This window comes from Rhinoderma darwinii, chromosome 3 (assembly GCF_050947455.1).
Source record: "Rhinoderma darwinii isolate aRhiDar2 chromosome 3, aRhiDar2.hap1, whole genome shotgun sequence".
NCBI classification, from domain to species: Eukaryota; Metazoa; Chordata; class Amphibia; order Anura; family Rhinodermatidae; genus Rhinoderma; species Rhinoderma darwinii.
In genome coordinates this window covers 217404405-217429143 of record NC_134689.1, presented here as the reverse complement: position 1 = coordinate 217429143, position 24739 = coordinate 217404405, and the positions used below count along the sequence as shown (strand labels likewise).

At 39.8% G+C, this 24739-nt stretch overlaps 1 protein-coding gene across 1 annotated transcript in view; it reads left to right on the top strand.

The window, feature by feature from the left end:
• The window catches only part of ELAPOR2 (endosome-lysosome associated apoptosis and autophagy regulator family member 2), a 93120-nt gene that overhangs the window by 48295 nt on the left and 20086 nt on the right, over nucleotides 1–24739 (top strand). Inside the window, exons 7-17 of the mRNA XM_075857370.1 lie at nucleotides 583–735; nucleotides 1000–1088; nucleotides 1483–1663; nucleotides 3317–3445; nucleotides 5322–5412; nucleotides 6699–6795; nucleotides 13181–13318; nucleotides 15354–15617; nucleotides 16841–17014; nucleotides 18692–18881; nucleotides 23506–23599. Of these exons, the coding sequence (XP_075713485.1) occupies nucleotides 583–735; nucleotides 1000–1088; nucleotides 1483–1663; nucleotides 3317–3445; nucleotides 5322–5412; nucleotides 6699–6795; nucleotides 13181–13318; nucleotides 15354–15617; nucleotides 16841–17014; nucleotides 18692–18881; nucleotides 23506–23599 (1600 nt within the window). The remainder of the gene's footprint in view (nucleotides 1–582; nucleotides 736–999; nucleotides 1089–1482; nucleotides 1664–3316; nucleotides 3446–5321; nucleotides 5413–6698; nucleotides 6796–13180; nucleotides 13319–15353; nucleotides 15618–16840; nucleotides 17015–18691; nucleotides 18882–23505; nucleotides 23600–24739) is intronic.

Here is a 24739-nt window from a genome sequence, read left to right as displayed (position 1 = left end):
TGCAGTGATGTCGCAAAGCGGGACTGTGGCATAACAGGACCTGACTTATTATAGCAGAGATGTCAATCACATCTCAGTCTCACCCATATTGAGCTGCTTAGCAGTATAAACAATGGTCCTAACAAATCAGTTGCCAGTACAGAATAAGTTTGTTTTTCCATACAACAATTAGAGCATTAATGGGTTGAATTAGCAGCATGGGTTTACTGTTCTGTTCCACAATAAATCTGATGACGAAACAACTCTTGCGGTAGTGCCTTAAAGGGGTTATTCAGGTTGTTAAAGAATTTTACTAATGGCTGCAACTGTTCTGAAATAAAAAAATAATCAGTACTCACCTATTCTTTTCCCCGGCAATCCAGTGCTGACGCTCCAGTGTGTTTGCACTGATTTTTTTTTTCAGTTCATTTGCGTCCGTTAGTAAAAAAAGTTACAAAAATTATAACCCCTTTAATTTAACTTATTGATTTTATTTTAGTGTGTAGTTGTCAATGGTTGTTTGATTTTAGAAACATTAATTTGTAGGAAGACTTAATCATTCATGTAATTTTTTTTAGCATATGTGTTGTTGTCTTCTTACAGGCGTTGCATACACATCTGAGTGCTTTCCTTGTAAACCTGGTACATACAGTGATACACCAGGATCTTCTTTTTGCAAGATCTGTCCCAGGAACACATATTCTGACAAAGGAGGAAAGGAATGCAATAAATGTAACCTGGAAACACAATACTCAGGTATTCTATACTTATGAAATGTCTGATTTACTTGTAAAAATATAATTCATCAACTTATATATTTTTTATGGTGGTTTAATAGATGTTTTTTGAAGTTGTTTATTTCTTTGGGTTGGTTCCAATGGATGGTATGAGTCACTAACTAATTCTGTAAATGGGTAAAAGTTTATCTATGCAACTTGCAGGTGAAGAGAATTACACTTTCACATTCGCATGTAAATCATAATGTTGTCATTAAACTGAATATTATATATATATTTTCAGATGAAGGAGCCAGCAAATGTTTAGATCGTCCTCCATGCTCAGATAAAGACTTGTTTGAAATACACACTCCTTGTGACAACGAAGGAAAGGTAATCCATATCTGCACTAATCTCTACATTAAAACTGATGTCACTCCTTTATAAATTCAGTTACAGTCTTATGTATAAGAATATCAACCAAACATTGGATGGACAAATGTAAAGGTTCAATAAACAATAAATGTTGTTTCATACATCAGTCTTAGTTATAAGCCTGTAGGAGTAAGATGCAAGTAATTTATGATATTACTTTTTATTAAGTCGCATCTTGTGTTGCCCTTGCGCCTGAAAGTGGCGTAGATTTGCTCTATTGGTAACCTACATTAGGCCAACTAAAGGAGATCTTGTCTAATGACAGGATCATGTTAATGAACTTAGTGGTACTTAAAAGCCTCAGGTAACAGTGAAAAGAAAACTGATGTTGTTTTCTGTACATTTTTCTCAGACTCAGATCATGTATAAATGGATTGAGCCAAAGATATGCAGAGAAGATCTTTCGGATGCAATGAAGCTTCCAGCTTCTGGGAAGAAGGAAAAGTGTCCACCCTGCAATCCAGGTTTTTACAGCAATGGGACATTTAGCTGTTTTCCCTGCCCCTCTGGGACCTTTTCTGATGGTATAGAAGGTAAGATGTCTGTGGATGGTGAGAAGTATTGCTCAATAAATATTACTCTACGTTATAACATTATTGCTAGTCTTCTATACACTTGATAAATGCATTCTGTAAATAATTTCCAGGGGATTTGTTAGACATTTAGAAATTTAGGAATTTAATTCACACTGTGTGGTAATTCTCTTCAATGGTAGAAAACTGCAGACCATTAAACCGCACGTAAAAATAAAAAATTCAATTGTGCGGCAGACTATACTTTTCACCCCATCAAAAAAAATGGATACCTGATGAAACCAAACTAATTCCAAATGATGCCAAAACAAGTTCTATTTAAGTCAATGGGGACACTACCGGAAATGTTTATTTATTTTTTTAATTTCTTTTATTTTTAAATCGCAGAATAGCATAGAGAAAAGTGCCAATGTGATTAGATATTTAACATGCAGTTGTGGTGTGGGCTTTGTGCACCGTTATCTCAACATATGAATATACCCTGAATTGGTTGAGTATTCAAAGTGTTCTCTAACTAAACACGTACACCCTACTCAAACAAATTACATCAAAATACCATAAAGGCTATGATCATGTACCCATTTGGACATGAGGACAGTGTCAGTACCCCATATAGACATGGGGAAGTTTTATTAAAAGGGTTTTACTCAATATTTATTACCTATCCACAAGATTGGTTATAAATATCTAATCAGTGGGGTCTGAGCACTGGGATCCCCATTGATCCCAAGAACGGGCTTACCTTGCCATCCTGTGAGCCTCGTATGAGTGGAGCGGTACTGCCATAATCTACGGCAGCCCCATAGAAATGAATGAAGTGGTGTTCGAACATGCACTATGTACTATGTAAGGGCAGCATAGTATGGGAACTGCTCTGCTCTCCTATTAGCCAAAATGTCAGAAAAGTAAATTGTAGAATTTGACTAATGGTCACGTTCAAAGAATACACCAGACTTCTAGTTAGGAGTCTGGTGTATTCATAAGTGCCCCCCCCCTGCCCCTCTTGTTGGTGATTGATGGCAGGCTGCTGTGTATCTGCTGTGTATAAGCAGCCTGTCAATCACTGAGAGGATGGTGGGGAGATGTCAGGGAATGATGAGAGCACAGGACTCCGGCAGCCCGACGTAAGCAGCCCGGCGCAGGTAGTGTGATGAAGTGACATCATTACGTTGCCTGTGCCAGCCATCAATGTCTTGTGCTTTTAGAGGGCGGCGCAGGTAGTTTCGCATCGCCCAGATGCCAGTGGCCTATGACCGAGAATAGCTTGCCGCTCCTCCATTGTTTTCAACATTTTGGTTAATAGGAGATTGGACCACTCCACATACGATGCTGCCCTTACATAGGGCAATTAGAAGACGTCACTCAAGTGTTTGCTATTAATGATTCCTTTCGTTTAAAGGGGTTATCCGGTTAGTGATACAGCGCTGTCGCTGCAGTGGCAGTCCCATTACTTGTTTACATGCCCATAGCATGTAACCACTACAGCCAATCAGGGGGCTTAGCGGGGCTCTCTGGTGACGATTGGTATTTCTGGCATAATGCCAGAAATACAACATATAGCTGTTGAGCCCCTCATCACCCATGATAGTATTAGTCCTTGTTTATTGCTGGCATGTTAACAAGATTTCATGTTGTTATTTGTTTCTTCTACAGAGTGTAAACCGTGTGCTGCTGGAACAGAGCCTGTTCTTGGCTTTGAGTATAAGTGGTGGAATATTCTCCCTGCCAACATGAAGACGTCCTGCTTTAATGTGGGAAACTCAAAATGTGATGGAATGAATGGTGAGCTTGCAGACAGCCAGACACTTGTTACTTAAAAATGATAGATTGTTAAAATGAAAAATATTGGCAGTCCTGCACTTTATGCCTACATTATCTTCAAAGAACAGCTGATGGCCCAAAATATGGCCCAATGGCCTGGAATGTTTTCTAATAGAATATCTCCCTCTGCTGGTCAACTTACTTTAAGTCTTGTTGAATAATGGGCTTTTTTCCTAAAATGAAAATCACGTGAGTAAAAGATACTAAAGTTGTAATTGTTAGTTAAGAAAAAAATGGAATGTAAATATCCCAAAAATAAATAAAAATAGCTGATCCTGTTTTGTACTCTCAATCCTGAATTTAGAGGTCAAATAATATTAGGTAGACTAAGGCTTGATTATTGTACTGGCAAAAATGGCACTTGCCCTTGGACTTCCACCACTTGGAGCATTTTGGTTATTTTCCTTGTACCAAATAGATCTCCAAGTATTTTGTTTGGATAGTTATTTAGTGTTTAGTATTAAATGTGGTCATAAAAGCAATTTGATTGAAGTTATAGATGAGTGCCATCAAGTAAAAATACAAGGAGCCATTTTATGGGCAGTTTCACCCATAATAAAATATACATTCATATCACAAAATATCACTCCCAAATGCCAAAATTCTTGTCTATGGTGCCCAATTAACTCCAGGAAGGGACTATAGGTATTTCTTAAGAGCACTTCAACCCCCATCTCAAACTCTTATTAGATGTTTTTGTAAAGGGATTTTAGAGCAGGAACATTTTTGCAAATTTCAAATTCACTTGAGTTTACCTCAGGGGTGCACAGGTTCTGTAAGGCCCTCCAGCAACATTGTGTGACTGGCACTGCTGTGCGGGCACTGTGTGGTTAACACTACTGGGGGCACTGTGTGACTGGTACTGTTATGAGGAATTAAACTATTGCTGTGTTATGCCTAGCACAGGCCTGAGGGAGTGTTGCCCGGCTTGTATTCTCTCTTTGGCATCCTTTGAATCCCTCTGTCATTCGCTGCCACCTCAGGCAGTACAGGTACTAGACATAATGCAGAGTTTCAGTTTTACCCAGAGTGATCCTTTAGAGGGCATCCCAATCTTAGATATTTATAACATACCCCCTGATCAATCGGCACTTCAGAGAGAATGATATAAGGTAGACGCACTCAATTGGAGTTTATGGGAGTTGTGAAACACCGCCAAAAGGGGAACCCCACCTGCCAGACATTTATGGCATGTACTCTTGATATTCCATAAATGTCCCAGATGGGAATACCACTTTACGTTTTATTGCGGCCCCTGGGAGTGTATGTTCACACATGACAATTAGTTGCAGAAATTTCTGCGACCAAACCGCCATCTAAACATATCCTAAATATCTAGTTCCGCAACCTGCTCCCAAAATCATGTTTCTTATTATTTGTTCGGCTACTCACTTACATTTAGGGTATGTTCATACAGCTTTCTTTCAGGCTGATTTTGGAGCATAACCACGCTCCAAAATACACTTGAAATACACCTGCAAACAGTTTCATATTGATTTCAATGGGAAATACACTGTGCTGTTCACATAAGGTGTATTTTTACGCTGCTGAATTAAAAAAAAAACCCTTGTAAAAAGAAGTAGCGTGTCATTTCTTGAGGCGTTTTTGGAGCTGATTTTTCATTGACACTGAAAAACACCTCAAAAAATGGTAAAACAAAAGCCTCAAAAGAAGCTGAAAATTAAAAAAAGCTCCCTTGAAAACAGCCTTGTAATGATCAGCCTTTTCTTTTTGTCTGTGTGAACATACCCCCAGTATATAAACATACAAACATTTTTTTATTGTTATATGGGCATACATTCCTTACTGTAACTGTACCCTAAATTGTATTCTACAGGTTGGGAAGTTGCTGGAGATCATGTTCACAGTGGAGCCGGTGGATCTGACAATGATTACCTTCTTCTAAATTTACATTTTCCAGGATTTAAGTAAGCTATGAAACAATATTGAGGTCAAATTTATTTTAGTACAAGTTACAACACTTTTTTATATTTTAGAAGAAAACTGCTGTGAAAGAGGCTCTGTCACCCCATTATAAGTGCCCTGTCTCCTACATAAGGAGATGGGTGCTGTAATGTAGGTGACAGTAATGCGTTTTATTTAAAAAAACGATCTATTTTCACAACGTTAGGAGCGATTTTGGTTTATGCTAATGAGCTTTCTTAATGCCCAAGTGGGCGTATTTTTACTTTCGACCAAGTGGGCGTTGTACAGAGGAGTGTATGATGCTGACCAATCGGCATCATGCACTCCTCTCAATTCATTTACACTGCACTAGCGAAATAGTTATATCACTATGTGCAGCCACATACACAAACCCTAACATTACTACAGTGTCCTGATAATGAATATACATCACTACCAGCCTGGACGTCATGTGTACTCAGAATCCTGACAGTTCTGAATCTTTTCTGTGAGATTCTAGCAACGGATACGAAATCTCGTTTACCTCGTAATCTTGCGAGATTTCGTATCCGTTGCTGGAATCTCACAGAAAAGATTCAGAAGTGTCAGGATTCTGAGTACACATGACGTCCAGGCTGGATGGTCATGTGTATTCATTATCAGGACACTGTAGTAATGTTAGGGCTTGTGTATGTGGCTGCACATAGTGATATAACTATATCGCTAGTGCAGTGTAAATGAATGGAGAGGAGTGCATGATGCCGATTGGTCAGCGTCATGCACTCCTCTGTACAACGCCCACTTGGTCGAAAGTAAAAATACGCCCACTTGGGCATTAAGAAAGCTCATTAGCATAAACCGAAATCGCTCCTAACATTGTGAAAATAGATCGTTTTTTAAAATAAAACGCATTACTGTCACCTACATTACAGCGCCCATCTCCTTATGTAGGAGATAGGGCACTTATAATGTGGTGACAGAGCCTCTTTAAAGGAAGTTTTTTTTTATTTTTTTTATTCCACTGCATAATTGATGAGAGAAATTAAGTCTTGCATTCTCTCATAGGCCTATCATGGAATACAGGGAGGCAGGGCGGAAGAATCTCTTCTGTATGGCGGTTGAGATGAGCGCACATGTACATCATGCAGTATTTAGGAATACATGAGCACTAATATAACAGAGTGGATTAGAGAATCTTATTTTTGCCATTTCATTTGGAGATAAAATATAAGACTGTCTTAGAAAATTATCTTCAACAATTCTGAATAAAATTAACCTGTCTCATATTTTTATCTTTTTACATTTTTAGACCTCTGACATCAGAAGCGAATAATGCAGAGTTAGGCAGGATCACATTTGTGTTTGAAACAATTTGCTCTGCTGACTGTGTGCTGTATTTCATGGCGGTGAGTGATTATGTGTATAAGAATATTAATATGACATTATAGTTGTTTTAGTAGGTTTATACCATCCATTTATACTGTATTAATCACTATATACAATATGCTGACATCACATAGCAATGACATAAATTATAGGTTCACCTTTGTAGCAAAAAAGATGTGATAAATTCAGATACAGTTGCTGTTTAGTGAAGCCTGTAGAATTCAATGTAACATCAGAAATGTAAAATTCCCCACAGCCTTATGGATGGATCTATATTCACTCCCTAGAGTCTGTAAAAAGTGCCTTTTGACCATAATTTTAACCAATGTAAGAATCAGAAAAATGTAATGGATCTAACATTTTTTTTTTTTAAATCAAACCAATTTTTATTGATAATACAACATACATTATACATCTCATGTACATTAACTTGGGTCCAACAGTCAATACATTTTCAGTTTTGTACATCATATACAGTTATATGTAACATAACTCTCCCTTCCCTCCATCCCAACTCCCCCCCCCCCCGCAGTACCTCCTCCTTTCCCTGACTCGTATAACCATTCTCTCTCCTGCCTCCTACTGATATATCCATACTTGCCTCCTGATCATTCCACCTTAAGGTGTATCCTACCTCCCTGCAGTGCCATAATTGTGTACCCATTTTCCCCATTGCTTATCGTATTTGTGTATTGCCCCACGTTTTAGATATATCCGATGTTCCAATGCCACCGTGTGGTTAACGTATCCCACTAGCTCAGACACCTCCGGGGGATCCGTATTCAGCCAATATTTTGCTATTAGTTTCCTAACATGATACAAAACCTTTTTTATGGCCAGTAATTCAGCTCCATCTCCTCCCTCCTCCCCCATGCAGCCCAACACATAGATCTTAGGTTCTAACGGAAAAACTCTCCCAAATACACTCTCTACCATGCCTCCAACCTCCTTCCAGTAATCATTCAGCTTCTGACAACTCCAGAACATATGCTTTATGTCTGCCCCCTCAAACGAACACCTGGGACACTCCTGCGTTGGTCTGAGTCTCATTTGCATTAACACCTTAGGCGTCCTATACACTCTATGTAGGAGAAAAAGTTGTGACCTCCTGTGTGCTACATTAATGGAGAGCATTTTGGGCGATTCCAGTATCTCCTCCCACTCATCAGTTATATTCCCCACATCCTCTTCCCATTTGCATCTGATCTCCCCCATCGGATCTCCAAGGAATTTGGAAAGCAATGTACCATAGATCACAGAAATAATCCCTTTAGTGTCTTTTGCTCCCAATACCTGTTCCATCACTCCCATAGTAGAGCAGCCCAAGTCCACCAATCTACCCTGGGCCTGCGCCGCGTGCCGCAACTGGAGGTATTGATAAAACATCCGATGTGGGAGTCCAAACTCCTCCTGTAGCTGTGAGAACAATTTGAGACTTCCCCTCTCATATACCTGGTATACATATCTGACCCCAGCTTGTTCCTACTCCTGAAAGCCGTCCAAGATATGGAATTCCCATAAGTATGGATTATCCCATAAAGGCATATAATTGGAGCACCCAGTAACGCCCAGTATTTTTTTGCATTCCCACCAGACCCTATGTATCAATAGCAAAGTCGGTTTCCCTTTCGCCTCCCTCCTCAGTTTATGAGACTCCATTGCCTCTAGTATATCCTCGCCCCGACTCAAATGATGCACCAGTTTCCCACTAGAACCCCACTCTTCTCTATTCTTCCAACCTTTAAAATGTTGTGCTTGGGCTGCTAAGTAATATATCCACGCATTTGGAATAGCTAATCCTCCCTTTTCCGTTGGTAATTGTAATTTTTCCAATTTAATCCTGGGGATCCCCCTTTTCCACACTAAGTCCCTAAACAGATTATGTATTCTCCTGAACCAGTATTTAGGCAACCACACTGGGGCATTATGCACCACATAAAGAACCTGAGGCATCAGAATCATTTTAATCAGGTTTGCTCTTCCTAGCGCTGAAAGTGGTAGTCCAAGCCATATTCTAGTCTTATCTTTTAGTTTGTCCAATAATGGTTTCACATTCAGCGCAACAAAATCCTGCACCCTCCCCGAGACCTTAATCCCCAGATATTTAAATTCCTTAACACAAGGTACAGCAATTCCCCCCACCACCAGTGGCACCTCCAATGGTTTGAGTGGCAGCAATGTCGATTTACTCCAATTAATTTGCAGCCCTGAAAATTTGCCAAACCGTTCCAATATGGTCATTATCAACGGCAGTGACCGAACTATCTCTCCCAGGAATAGTAAAATATCATCCGCATATAATGCTATGCGTTCCTCCAGCTCCCCACATCGAAACCCTTCTATACCCGGATGTTGCCTTACCACATTTGCCAGAGGTTCGATCGCTAGAGCGAATAATAGCGGGGAAAGTGGACATCCCTGACGCGTCCCCCTCCCCAGTCTAAAGGAAGCTGACATCCGCCCATTGGCTCTAATCCTAGCCACCGGTTCCTTATACAGCAATTTTACCCATGTTATAAAATTATTCCCAAATCCGAACCGCTCCAAAACAGCCCACAGATACCCCCACTCCACACTATCAAATGCCTTAGCCGCGTCTAAGGACAACACTGCTATACACTGTGTATCTGCAGCCTCTGTCTGCAAATTCAAGAATAATCTTCTTAGATTAACTGCTGTAGATCTTGATGGCATAAATCCCGACTGATCCGGGCCCACTACCTTAGTCACCACTCTTGTCAGCCTATTAGCCAGAACCTTTGCCAAAATTTTTACATCTGCGGACAGCAGGGATATTGGTCTATAAGAATCCGGCTGTGTTCGATCTTTCCCCTCTTTAGGAATGACTACTATTGCCGCTTCATACATAGTCTGCGGCAGTCGTCCCCTGGCAAAACTATCTTGGAACACCTCTAATAACTCTGGCAGAAGCTCCCCCCCATATGTTTTGTACATCTCAGTAGGTATACCATCCATGCCTGGAGCCTTTTCATTTGCCATAGAACTCACTGCTTCCTGCAATTCCTCCAAAGTAATTGGCTCTTCCAGCCACTCTCTCTCCTCCTCCCCTAAGGTAACCCACTCCATTTCCTCTAGATAGTCTGTCAATAGATCTTCCGGATAATCTACCCTCGTACGATACAGCTCGGTATAGAAGGACTTCAACACACCCAGTATGTCCCCTGTTTCTCCAACCAGTGTCCCCTCTTTGTCCTGCAATTGGTGGATGAACGCACCCTCCCGCTGAGGCCTAGCCATATTTGGCAACAATCTGCCCGTCATTTCCCCCTTCTCATAATATTTTTGCTGCAAAAACAACCTTTTATTAGCTGCCTGTTCCAGCTGATGTTCCTTTAGTAATTTTAGGGCTACCTTCCACTGGGCCTTCGTTTCTGCTGTATTATGAGCTACATGATTCTCCTCGGATAATGTCACCCTTTCCAGCAGATGTTTTCCCACCTGTCGTGGTCTATTTTTTATGGTCGTGATTTCCCGAATATACACCCCCCTGATATTTGCCTTCATAGCGTCCCATAAGATATCTATAGGTACCGTACCTTTATTAAACTCAAAGTACTCCTGCAAGCTCGCAGTTATTATCTCCTCCCCCACTAGTCGTATCCAGAACGGATTTAGCCTCCAATGCAGTCTTAGCCCCCCTATCTGCGGACTAGTTCGGACCTTCAATATCATTGGGGAGTGATCAGACAGTGACCTTGGCAAATATTCCACCCCTTCCACACATTCAATCCCTAACCCGTTACTAAACATCAAATCTATTCTAGACAACGATCCATAAGTAGATGACACACAAGAATATTGCGTAGTAGAGGGCCACTTTGCCCGCCAAACATCCGTGAACCCCACCTCTATCATGTACTTCCCAAACCGCGTCAGAACAGCCTCTCCTACCCCCCCCTTTTGGAAATTTATCACGTCTTATATCCATTACATTGTTGAAGTCTCCCATAAGTATAGTCGGGACCATCGGCCAACTAGCCAGCCTTTCCAACACTTCTCTTATTGGAACCACAGAGTATGGGGGAGGTACATACAGTACCACAATTATACATTCCCAATTAAACAACTTACAATGTACCCCTACATATCTGCCCTCTCCATCTCTAAAGGAAGCCAAACAGCAAAAAGGTACATCCCTATGAACCAGGAGACTAACCCCCCTTGAATATGTGGAATGAAAGGAGTGAAAACTGTGTCTAATCCACACCCTATGTGTCTGTTGCACAGTATCAGCGGTAAGATGCGTTTCCTGTAGTCCCATCACTCCAGCAGACTGCCCTTTCAGAAAATCAAATATAGCTCGCCGTTTTGTTCCCTCTCCCATACCTCTCACATTCCAGGACAAAAGATTTACCCTACCCCCCTATCTATCCATTTTTTTTATCTGACAGAGGCCATTACCCTTGAATCCAGTGCCAATCAGAGCGTACTGCATTTCCAACTCCCTTTCCCTCCAAAACATTCTCCTCCCTCCACCCCCCTCCCTAGCCCGCCCAACATTCCAGAAACTTACCCTCCAAAGAGGGCCCGGGCTGGCGAAGAAATCTCCACCAATGTGACTGTTCAGCTTCCCATTTACACTGCAGAAACACATCTTTTCCCACAATATAAACCTGAGAACCACAAACCTCCCGCCACCTTACTACCATAGACATATAGCATTTTAATGACTCCAACATCTTCAATTAAACTGACATCTCTGTCTTTCCTTCAGCATTATAAACCTAGAGGCTGCAGCCCCAAATTAGAACAGTAAATAAAATGCAGAAAAAACAATGCCTTATTCCCCTGTGCGGCGCATCCTCCTTCTTTTTCATAGTAAGCAGAGTCCCCTCTTCAACCATCCACCTGATAATCACGCAGCAGCTTCCTCTCGATTCTGACGAAGGCGATCCTCGTGACTGTCCAGCCATCTTAACGCATCTTTTGAGTTCTCAAAAAATTGTACGGATCCCAGCGCCGCAACTCGAAGTTTCGCCGGGTACAACATGGAGTATTGAACACGCAGATCCCTCAGTCGTCGTTTGATATCCAGAAATTGCATCCTTCTTTTCTGGACCTCTACAGAAAAATCCGGGTAAAATGACACTTTCACACCATTCACCCGTATATCTTGCTTTTCCCGGGCCTGGCGAAGAATTAAATCTCTGTCTTTATAATGAAGCAGCTTTACCAGCACAGGTCTTGGCGGCCGTCCAGGTGGACCCGGGCGAGTTGGTACTCTATGGGCTCTTTCCACCGCAAACAATGGTGTCAACGACTCCTTGCCAAACACCTCCAGTAGCCATTTTTCGAAATAGGAATCCGGATTGGACCCTTCCACTTTTTCGGGTATTCCCACCATCCTTACGTTATTGCGACGTAAACGGTTCTCCAGGTCATCCGTTTTAGATAACAGATAAGTAACATCCACAGCTACCGCATTTACATCTCTCCTCATGGGCAGCATTCTGTCTTCCACATCACTGACTCTACCTTCCACCGCTGTTGTACGCTCCGACACCTTCCGTAGATCGTGCCGTATTATGGAAATATCCTCCTTTATTCCGCCCACCTGGCAAGTGAGTTTAGCTAGCGTGGCATTACATAGGCTTACCGCCGAAAAAACATCTGCCAACGTAGGCCCAGGCTTACTTGAATTGTGCGGGCCTCGATCCAGCCCTCCTCCTGAGCTGCCTGCAACATCTTCTCCATTCTCCTCCTCCTCCTCTGAGTCCACCTGTGCCCGCAGCGGTTCATATCTGGACCCGGAGCAGCCTGCCTGCTTTTTCCCTCCTCCTGTCATCTCTCCTCCAGCATCTGCCTTCACGGGTGTCTTTCTGGCAAAGCGCTCCAGTCGGGATGCCGCCGCCCCTCTCAGGTCTCTGCTCTCTGCCATCACGCACATGTCGGCGCCATCTTGTAATCCCAGCTCACCTTCCTCTGCCGCCTTAGACTTCCTTGAACGGGTCATTACAGCCTCCAGATTCTGCAGAATAGTGTCACCAGGTTCTCCTCCTTCTCCCCTCTCTGCACAGGTATGTCTCCGTTAGAAGAGTTTAGCCACAGGATGTGTTTCAGGATATCGGCAGCGGGAGCTCCGGTTCCTGCGTCTACTCACATATGCCGCTAAGCCACGCCCCCTAATGGATCTAAAATTGATGGACAAACTATATATAGCTATGACAGATGTGTGTGCTCTGTTTTTAAGTGCACAGCTACACCACTAATTTTAGCAATAAATTACATTTTAGCATAGTAGTCGTTACATTCTGGCGGCTTATCCTTCATACACAGAGTGCAGTAGTCACTAGCAAATGAAACCCTAATAAATAAGCTTAATTATGATTTTATATATTTGTTACTTGGGCATTTGTTATTAATGTTATTGCTTTATCCCTACAGGACGTTAACAGAAAGACTACTAGTGTGGTGGAGTCATGGGGAGGGAACAGAGAAAAGCAGTCCTACACTCACATCATACCTAAGAATGCTACATACATGTTCACCTGGGCGTTCCAGAGGACCAATCAAGCTCAAGATGTAAGTATTATACACTTAGTGGCCAGTTTATTATAAGCGCCTACATTATACTCAGTTGGCCCATTTTGTAGCCATAGATTGTAATATTCAGGATTGTACGGTACATTGAGGGGCTGAGTCTCTGATTATGTTTTATGATGCACTGTTGGATGTCTGTTTGTCTGTACAATCCCATGTTGAAAGTCTGTGAGATCTTGTTGCTCTTTTTATGTATTGTATTAAACGCTTTGATAGTTGCTGAATGCTTTTACGTCTACCTTCTTATTCCTCCCAGTGATCTGTTGTCCGCAATATCTGCGCAATAACCACTTTACACAAAATGTCCTACTGGCCTTAAAAAAAAGTGTATTATTTAAAATGGAATTCAAAGGAAGTGGAAAAAGAGTTGTCATAGTCATTTTGGAGGGTCATGGAGGGTTGCGAGAGCAATGGCAGAGGGAAATGTTCCCAATTCAAGGTCTCGATAGGGAAGATGCTTAACACTTCCAATCATAATAGCTCAGTATCTCAAAGAGATCTACCGCAGTAAATATAATCCCACCTATTACTATAAGAGATGGAACGTTCTTGTTAATGTTCAGGGAGGATAGGAATGGCAAAATGTCTCATTGTGTTGGTATCAGCGCAACACTTGCCTCTTTTCCTCTTAAAAAGGTATTTCCATCTTGGATATTTAAGGCATATCCACAGGATGTGGCGGAAATATGCGATAGATGCGGGTCCCACCTCTGGGATCTGAACTTATCTGTAGAATGGGGCCCCTTGACCCCGGTCCTACCTTTTTCTGCTGTTGCTGGTCTCAGACCAGTGAGTTAGGAGGTGGTCGGGTGTGTGGAAATAGCCCAGCTTGCTGAGCTACACTGTTTTTACATAACTCCCCTAGAAGTGAATGAGAGTTACAGATACAACGTAGCACAGCTAGATACAATGTATCCGAAGCTTCGAAATCCCAGATTCTATAACTTCGAGTAACTTCTATAGGAGTTCCAGAAACAGTGTAGCAAACCGCGCTCAGCTGTTTCCAGAAAACACGGCAACCTGGTAATTCAGTGGGCGGATCCCAGCAGTAGAAAGTGGGATGGCGGTCAAGGAGCCCCGTTCTAGAGATAGGTGCAAGTCCAGTAGGTGGAACCTGCATTTATCAAGAATTCATGGCATATCCTGCCATAAATGTCCAAGATGGGAATACCCCTTTAATTTCTTTGTGGATCAAAACCCTGTCTATACTATAGAGGTATAGAACAAAGCAGTTCCTCTTAGAAATAGATAATTCAAAAAGGTAAATATCAATATTTTTTTTACAATTACCAATTACAAATAAATCATTGATATTAACATTATCTATGTATTGTACCAAAATGACCGCCAATGCAGTGAGTCTCTGAGATCTGCATTTGAAGAGGAAATGGTAGCATAAATGATCTTACAATGTTAGGCTCTGTTCACACCTGCTAAACCTCAGTTGCAGATTCCATCATATTTGACGTTATAAATAGGAAACAAGATGCAGATGTGAACAGAGCCTTAGTCCGCTTCTTTTGCTATCTTTGTATATTATGTATATAACTATATAGAAGTCTGATATATTAGTAGTAAGCACATTCTGTAGTACATTTGTTAATATAAATGGAAATAGTTTAGTGCAATAATTGCAAATTGATTTACAATCCACTTTTTGCATAGGAATTCTGGGAAATTCCTCTTTAATTTCATGAGATCTTCTTGCCAAAGATATTTTATCTTATGAACGCCTTAATGTGTTGCTTTGTGCCATTTTCATTTGCTCTCAGTTATCCTTCACAAACGAGAATAGTTTTTTTCTGGTTGTTTGTGCAGGCAAAGCCATAATACACTCTTAATAAGACAGTCTCAATGTACTTGATAGGTCATTGATCACATTTTTAATATATGCTAATGGTTATTATTGCAGTGAACTACAGGGAGGGGGTATGAAATTATTCTGATATATACACATGGGCTTTCGCAGATAAAGTGGAAGAATATTTTTGTGCTGAACCTCTGCTTTTTTTTCCAGAGCCGACGCTATGTAAATGATGTTGTAAAGATCTATTCAATAACTGCCACGAATGTTATGGATGGAGTCGCATCGAGCTGTCGTCCATGTGCCATGGGCTCTCAGCAGTTTGGATCATCATGTGTACCATGTCCTGCTGGTCACTATATTGATAAGGAGAGCAGCACGTGTAAAGAATGCCCACCTAACACATATTTATCCCCACATCAAGTGAATGGAAAAGACGCTTGTATTTCATGTGGCCCTGCAAGTAGAAGCAATAAGGTACATTCTGTATAATCATTTTGTTTTTGCTTTAAATATCAATTTCTCTGATGACTTCTGTCTTATGGTGTCATCTAAAGTTCTGAAAGGTATTACAATATATTGGCATAGAGTGTATGTGAACATCAGTGGCGGTTACTGGTATTGGCCTTACTGACTGATGTATCAATGGCAGCCATTGGAAAACCGCTAAGGACACAGATAGCTGAAGCTCTTAAAAGTGAAGCTCAGCATTTAAACTGTAAAATATTTTCAAAAGCAATTTTCACCTTTTTTTTAAAATTGTATTTCTTAGCAAAAAGTCTTGATTAAAAATGTCCTATATTTTATTGTGTCTAGAGCCCCTATGCGGACCTATGTGTCTGCATGGTAACCGAGTACAAAAAAAACTATGTTGTTTGATCCTGCAGTCAAAATTCTTTCATCTGTTGCCTACTTCTTACTATCCTACCAAATGTATGTTAAGAACAAGAAGGGGACAGATGGAAGGGGATATAACTTCAGGATCAATCTACACAGGTCGTGTTTGTAGCCTGTTTTCATGGCGACACATAGATCTGCCCAGGAGCTGTAGACACAAAACTAAGGAAATGTTTGATCTTGACTATTTGCAAAGATGCTTAGTTTTTCATGCATTTGAGCATCTTAATAGTTGGTCAAAGACTTTCAGTCTGCAGATAATATATAATGATTTTGCATTGTAACATGTGTAATACCCCAGCTACATCCAATGATTTGTTCTTACTTTGGTTCATTTCCATAATAATCTTACATTTCCCAGCAATGCTGGTTCAGTGGTTGCACAGAGCATTTTAAGATGTAGTGTTTATACCAGGCTTTTTACAGTAATCTGATGCAGAAAAATCTAAATTACCCACAGTGCAACAGTAGAGTTTAGTTTGTCATAGGATCTTGACTAAAATATTATGGTTGCATATGTGAAAGTTTAGTGCTTTTAAAATCCCCTTTCTGTTTGTAGGGTCCCCGACAATAAGCTGATTACAGGGTGTCCTTCTGCTTGGACCCGGCCCCAGCTCACAGCTGTAATCTGTAGGGGAACTTGACAGCTATTTTTTTTCCACAGATTATGAACTCATATGGCAGACCTTCATAAACAGCAATAAATCATTACTTTTATGAAATTTCTTAGATACTGTCAAATAATTACATATACAGTAATAGAAAAACCAGTCATCTGAAAAATCCCAATTTTCATTTTTCAGGATCACTCAGCCTGTTACAGTGACTGCTATTTCTCCTATATGCATGAAAACCAGAGCTTGACGTACAACTTTAACAATCTCAGCAGTGTGGGAACTCTCATTAATGGACCCAGCTTTACTTCCAAAGGAACAAAATACTTTCATCTTTTCAACTTCAGTTTGTGTGGAAATGGAGTAAGTTCCCAGGTTTTATAAGAAAAGATGGGGTGCTGTCATGTCAAATAAATGATAGAAAGGATCAAATACATATTCGGAAACCTCTCCATAGATACCAGAAGACTACATGAGAGAGAATCAGGTTAACTTATCGGTGGTTGACTGTCTCTATTATGACAGTGAGGAATTCACCTTACACATCTTTGGGTAACATTTGTCATTTTTAGCAATATTGTAGAAGAACTTAAACTTGTATAGTCTCTTTTAATGGTGAAATCATAAAATAATTCATATGTTCTTATTACATCATAACTAACATTAGACATGTGTTAGTAGCTAGAGATATGCCAGTACATTATAGTTAAAAAATCATATTTTTTTTTATTACGTTATAAAGTAGGAAAATTAGTTGCAAAAATACAATAAATACAGTAAATGTAATTACATAAATCTTACAATACAGTACATAAAGTATACAAATTTGGTATTTTCCACGATACCGTAACAATCAAATACAGGCCATTAGGCCCTGTTCACATTTGAATCATGGCTTTTATTTATACAGTAAAATAATTCTGTCTGCCTACAGCCACCACTAGAGGGAGCTTAGGAGCTGACAGAATACTGTTAAACAATGATTGTAATAATAGCACAGTATGCAGTAAGTTTCCATGTTCTCTCTAGTGACTACTGCAAGCCAGCCAGAATTCTATCTTTTAACTCAATGGGGAGATTTATTAAGACTACGTCAGTCTTAATAAGAATCAAGCAGGAGTAAGATGCGAGAAATTTATTAAGGGGCAAACAAAATTTTTAATAAATTTGTTGCATCTTTGGGTGTCCGTACACATAAAGTTAAGTCAAATATCAGAAAAATGGAGCTCTGACCTCTATTGAGATACTGTATATTAAGAAATTAATCCACATGGTATTTTGTACCTATAAACGACATGATGTTAAAATGGGGAGATTAGCTTTAAGGTCAGAATTGGCTGTGTCCTTAAAATTGAAATACTGTAAATTGCAGAGTGTCTAATAAAGCAGGGTTCTTGCAGGGTGTGCAAAACATGAAAAGATGACAGATCCACTTTAAACGTCTGACTGTTAAACAAGCGCATTCTAAAAATCAAACAGTGTCTGGTCACCAAGGGGTTGTCTCACGAAGACAACCCTTTCTAAAACAAAACTGGCTTCTCTCACCTCAAGCGATCAGCTTTCGCTGGAGGAAGGCTTGTCTTGAAACGCATTTTCGACACTGCAGTTGAAATGTAGCATTACATGGCGGCCATGCAAATGAATAGCCATACATGTAATGCATGGACATGGGGTCTTCTAGAGCGTTCTAGCACAAAGAGGGGGCCCTGAGTGTCCCGTTTAGGGTATATGGTCGTTAGGAGTTGTTGTCATGAGACAACTCTGTTAAGGAAGAATACTTCTGGTACTAAAGGGTTAATATAAAGAAAACTTTTTAATAAGCTAAGAATAATCATTATGGGTTTTTGTTTATATTGAGCAATAGTATATATTGCATTTAGCAAAATAATGCATACAAACAAAACCAATTGACATGACTTTATCTGTGAGTTTTGGTAAAATTCCTAAAAAATAATGTAGTAAATGCAGTAGTTTTAGAAAATAAGTTGGTAAAAAGATAATGTAGTTTATTTGTTGTAAATATGTCTTTGTCTGTCTTAGGGGGAAAAAATGGCCATATGTACTGACAACATTACTGATGTCACGACGAAAGAGATGGACGCTGAAGCAGAGGATGTGTCTAATTTTGTAAAGACTTTCGTTTGTCAGTCTACTATCATTCCATCAGATAGCAAAGGATTCCGCACAGCGTTGTCATCTCAGTCTGTCAGCTTGGCCGATGCTTTTCTAGGTATAATAAATACAAAATATACAATGCCTAACTAGTTTAAATGTTACATGCATATTACTGTACATACGGTCTCCACCCCCCACCTTAAACACAAATTTGCTTTGGGGTATAGTTGGATGAACATAATGAAATATCCTTTTATGACTCACTTACTAGTCCCTCTTCTACAGTCCTCTGTTCTGATGGGTCGGAGGAACCTTTAAAACCAAGCAACAACTGGGGAAATTGGAAAGAATTATACATTAACTACTGTATGCTATCATGTTGTCACTGGTCAAGACTAGAAACAGGGCAAGATTGCTGAAACCTAAAAAGAGGAAAAATTAACTAAATTCACACGTCATATTGTCAGAACCTATTCTCAGGGCCTGACCAACCTTTATTGGTACACTCCCATATGGTATACTGTCATAAAGTACAGTGTACAATTAACCAGTCAAACATTATGGTGCCCAAATTTATTTCCAATATAGTTGCCTAAATACCAATGCTACACAATTCCGCCATCACCGTACACTGCATAAATAATGCCTAAGTTGCAGTGTCACACAAAGTTTAAGTAAATTACGCCATAGAGTCCTCAAATAATACCACCATACAGTGAGCAAATAACCGCTCCATACATAATCTAATAACATTGCTATACAGTGTATATATATATAAATGCTCAACATTTAAAGAAGACCTCCAGTGGAAACACAACTTTTCATGTCTGCATTCACCACCTGACTGTATATCACACGCTATACTTCTTTTAGGTATATTGTACTTTGTTTTCGAACTGCTGCCTTGTCTCTGCTTAAAAAGCCTCCATCTTGACTCTTAGATTTCCCCAGCTTTCTCTTCCTCTCTGCTTTGCTATCAATCCCATGATGCTTCAGCACAGCATCACATGACCATCTAAAGCCCATACCATTTCTGCATTCTGGGGGACACTGTGATTATTATTATATCTATATTCTCCTAAATAAGCTAAGAACCATAAGTTTACAGACAGGTAGGCTGCACTACATTCTTCTACATTATACCTGTGTGACAGGAACCTGGCTAAGTATCAGTGGTAGCTGATGATAGAAGTTTCTGTCACCCCCTGTGCAAAACTAGTGTGGTACAGGAACTGCTGAAGCCTGTGATGGGTGACACATAGATCTCCATAGAATCAAGTAGAGAAAGCGTGTCACTGAGCCTGATTCTCACTGCTGCTAAGCAACATCCCAGTCTTATAAAAAGAGATAGAAGCAGCAAGAAAAATAACAGGTGAGAGACTGACACATGGAATACCGCAATGGAGCACATGGGAAAGTTTAGTTTTGGCCGGAGTGCCCCTTTATTATTATGGTGGTTGCACGTCTCGGGTTCCCAGCTATTTTTGGTGCCCCCTTCTGATGCACCCTGTATGACTGCAAAGGTTTCACACCTCTAAGGCTGGCCCTGCCCCCACTGATTCTGGAAATGTTGAAGCCTTGGTTCCCTTCTATACCCCTACATGTCATCTTTTAAAATGTCCATATGAGAATAAATTTAGGTGGGCGACCCCTTTAGCTAGATACATAATTCTATAGGAAATTATGTGTTTTAGATGGAGTTTCCTTTTAACTAACGAGATGTTTACATTTATTGTTTAATACGAAGCTGTGCAAGCTGTTGGATTGGTAAGGTTTTCACACACAGGCAAAAAATGAAGCTCCCGAGACTAAATGCAAAATCTGTAACAGGGCACCCCACCTACCATGTGTCATTTATAATAATGACTTGTTTTTATGTGGCAGAGAATCCACTGGACCCCATCCCTACTGCAAATGCGGCCTCGGCACCCCCTATTGTTACGCTCCTTGTTCCACAATAATATAAAACAATAAAGTTCTATACAGGATAAAACTAAATCACAGGCAGAAACTCCGCTAAATTTATCACACTGTATTATAAACTTGGTACAACTTGCTAGTTCTCTTTCTTATGCCACCTCCTAGCTTTTGTACTATACACCGATATATTGCAGCAAAAAATGGAGCATGCCTCTAATATCTGCCATATTTTATGACTCCTCCTAACATTGCCTCTTTTCCTAGAACATAATAAATTTGGTGCACAGAATGTACCCCACTTTTGCTGCAATTTGTGCTAGAATTCTGGTTCACTTTGCTTAATAAATATCCCCCACTGACTACAGCCACATAGGGCTTCATGTAAATGTGTGCGGAGCATTACTGGAGATGTATCCCTTAGCAATAAACTGATCACTGCTTTCATTTTCAGACATCTCCTATTCAGACATCTCCTATTCAGACATCTCCTATTCAGACATCTCCTATTCAGACATCTCCTACATATTTCCAACTTGGACATTTATAACATATCCACAGGATATGCCATAAATGTTCGATAGATGCAATACCCTTCTCTAGGACCAGCACCTATCTCTATAACGGGCCCCGCTGACTCCTTGTCTTACCTTTGCCCGCTTTCGCTTGGACACTGAGTTTCAAAGTGACTGAAAGTACAGAAACAACTGTGTGGAAGTACGTAAACGCTGTTTCTGTAACTACCATAGAAGTGAATGGGAATTATGGAAACAGCGTAGCAACTCCCTTTAGCTTCTGCGAGATTTCCGTAAACAGCATAGCTCAGCAAAATCACCTCCTGTAAGGCCCCATGCACACGACCGTAAAAAAAAAAAACAACGTAATTACAGGCACGGCCGTGTGCATGAGGCTTAACTGTGTGAGCTGACACTGACCACTACATATGGGTTCTGTTTGAACTGAATTATCAGGCATCCGTTATGTTTTGCTGGGGAACTTGACAATGTTTTCCTTGAAATGATAGACAAGTAACAGATGTCTGTCTTTTTAATGCTGAAATAGTGATTATCTGCAACGCTGGCAGCATTACAGCTATATCATTTTCAATGAGGTTTCATGTCACGTCTAGCCTCCTGATGAAAATGCAAATGTCAGAAATTTTGGAAATGCTCATCTGAGCAGATAATTCCACCTTCAAGGGTTATATGTGCAGTTACATGTGCAGTTATATAAAGATTTCTTTATAGATATATACAGCCCTTTAATCTGGAATCATGACTTGCGGATGAAGTAAAATTAGTGTGGAACTCAAAATAAAACATTTTTTGAAGGTAAAATACGATATTGTTACCCTATTTTAGAAAGACCGTTTACAAAAAGTGGAAATAGGTAAGATCCAAAAGTTTTTGAGCTTTCGTAATGATGATTTTCCACTCTAATTGTGCAAATGATCAATTATGAACAATAAAAATATTGTTTATTGCTGTTAAAAATTGAACAATACATAAAAATGATTCTTCTTGTTTGTTTAACCCCTTAGTGACCAGCCTATTTTATGCCTTAATGACTAAGCAATAGTTTTCGTATTGTCCGTCGTCGCATGCAAAGAGCTACAACTTTTACATTTTTTGACATAGCTTTATAAGGACTTGTTTTTTGCGAGATTACTGTAGTTGTATTTTTCAATGGCACCATTTTGGGCTACATATACTTTTTTTGATTTATGGTTTATTAACTTTTTGTTGGGAACAGAAAAAAAAAACAGCAGTTCTGCCATTGTTCTATGCGTTTTAAATTTACGCTGTTCAACGTGCAGTGTGAATAACACGTTACCTTTATTCCATGGGTTGGTAAGATTACAGTGATACCACATATGTATAGGTTCCTTATGTTTTACTACTTTTGCACAATAAAAGCACTTTTGAACTAAAACTATTTGTTTTTGCATCGCCGCTTTTCAAGAGCCATAACTTTTTTCTTTTTCTGTCCCTGTAGCCATATGAGGGCTTGTTTTTTTTTACTGTGCACATTTCATTTATTAGTCCGCTAGGGGACTTTCTATGCAATCTTTTTATCGCTTATATAATGCTAAATAGTAATAGTAAACTGCATACTTTTCACAAAAACTATTTTTTTTCCATTCCCTCAAATCAATAAATTATATGTACCCAAAAATGGTACCATTGAAAATTTTAATTAGTCCCGCAAAAAACAAATCCTTATGCAGTTATGTCGACAGAAAAACAAAAAGGTTATAGCTCTTTGGATGCATCAATGAAAAAGATTGCTTGGTGATTAAGGGCTAAAATAGGCTGGTAATTAAAGAGTTAAGGTAACCCCAAGATGGAGCCTCATCTTATTTAAATATCAAAAGTACAAGTTGTTATTTCTATAACACCTTAATATTGAATGCAAATACTTCCATTTTACATATTGGAAACATTGATGGGAGTGGAAGGAATTTTTCCAAAAAATGAGTAGGGATTCAATAATTTGTAAATTTCACACTTTGCTTATAGTAATGTATGTCATTGTGTTATGATGACTATTCAAGGCTATAAGGTTCCATGTATAATGCTAATTTGTTTGTATTGTTTGACTAAAATAAGACCTGTACTTGGCAGATAAAGATAGTAGGTACATAGTTACATAGTTAGTACGGTGGAAAAAAAGACATATATCCATCAAGTTCAACCAAGGGATGGGAGAAAGGGAAGGGATGGGAGAAGTTATAGAAATTAGTTTTACCCCTATTGATACATATATTTAATCTCTGTCCTTGTAATCTGTTTGGTTTGTGACTTTTTTTCTTGTGAATGCAGGTTCTACCACTGATCAAATTCTGGATGGAATCACCATAAAACCTGATATATTCTCTTCTCAGAAAAAAATACCTGATATAAATTTCTTTTACAAGTAAGTTATCTAAACCCTGAAGTGTGAGCCAATTTGACTTTTTATAGATCATGTTTAATGTCATTTGCCAACACAGTTGTTTATGATGCTGATAAATCTGCAATGTCGTTTTCATATATTGCATAGAATATCATTATTTTTGAGCAATTTGAATTGCTCTGCCATACATTTAAGGCCCTCTTCACATCTGATCTGTGCCCTACCTTTATCATGTACATCGGGAAAGCGATAAATGTGTCCATAGGGCACCTTTCGCCCGACGGAGGTCAAAACAGTGTCCTTTTGGCCTCCATCGGGCTGGTATACGTCGGTATACCTTTTTTTTTAAAGGAACAAAAATGGTAGTAGACTACGCCATTCAATCCTGAGGGATCCCACAAAAAATTGTGTAGAATACATTTTTTTTTATATGAGTGCCTATGGGTGACCGATGCCACTTTTAGGCATCCATCACAAGTATACGTTTAACGTATACATCTGGAAACTTCAGTGACATTACTTTCCATACATGGACAGTGACGTTAGAAGCTTCCCCATGCTGGAGTCTCCATACGGAGCAATTCCTGATTCATCCTCTGCCCACGGATACTGGCCCTGGGAAAACTCCTGATGTCACTTTCCATAAATGGACACTGACTTCACAAGCTTCTCTACGGCCGGAGTCCCAGGGCGACGTATCCCACTGTATGCCATACAGTGGGATACATTGCAGCCTCCTGTCGGTGGTATACATTCGAAGTTCTCCTGACGTATACCTCTGATAAAAGGCCAAACCGTGATGTGAAGTGTGCCTAAGCCATTATATGCCTCTCATAACTATGTTAATAAATTTAGTAGGTTTGGAATGCCATATTTTATGGCCATAGGACAGTGCAAAATAATGCTAATGCTAGGGATAGAAACATAGATTTACTTCTATTCCTGATGAAAATAATTTGTCAAACAATAATTTCCACAGCATGGTGGATGAATTTTCCATTTTCATAAAATATTGTTTCATTATCATAAAGGCACAGGATATTAGCCGAAACATAGATGCATTAGGACATGATCCTACTCTGTTCCAGTGTACCCTCCCATTTCCACCCTCCACATAAGACCCATGATTGGTACAGTGAGGTTGAAACAGGATCAGATATG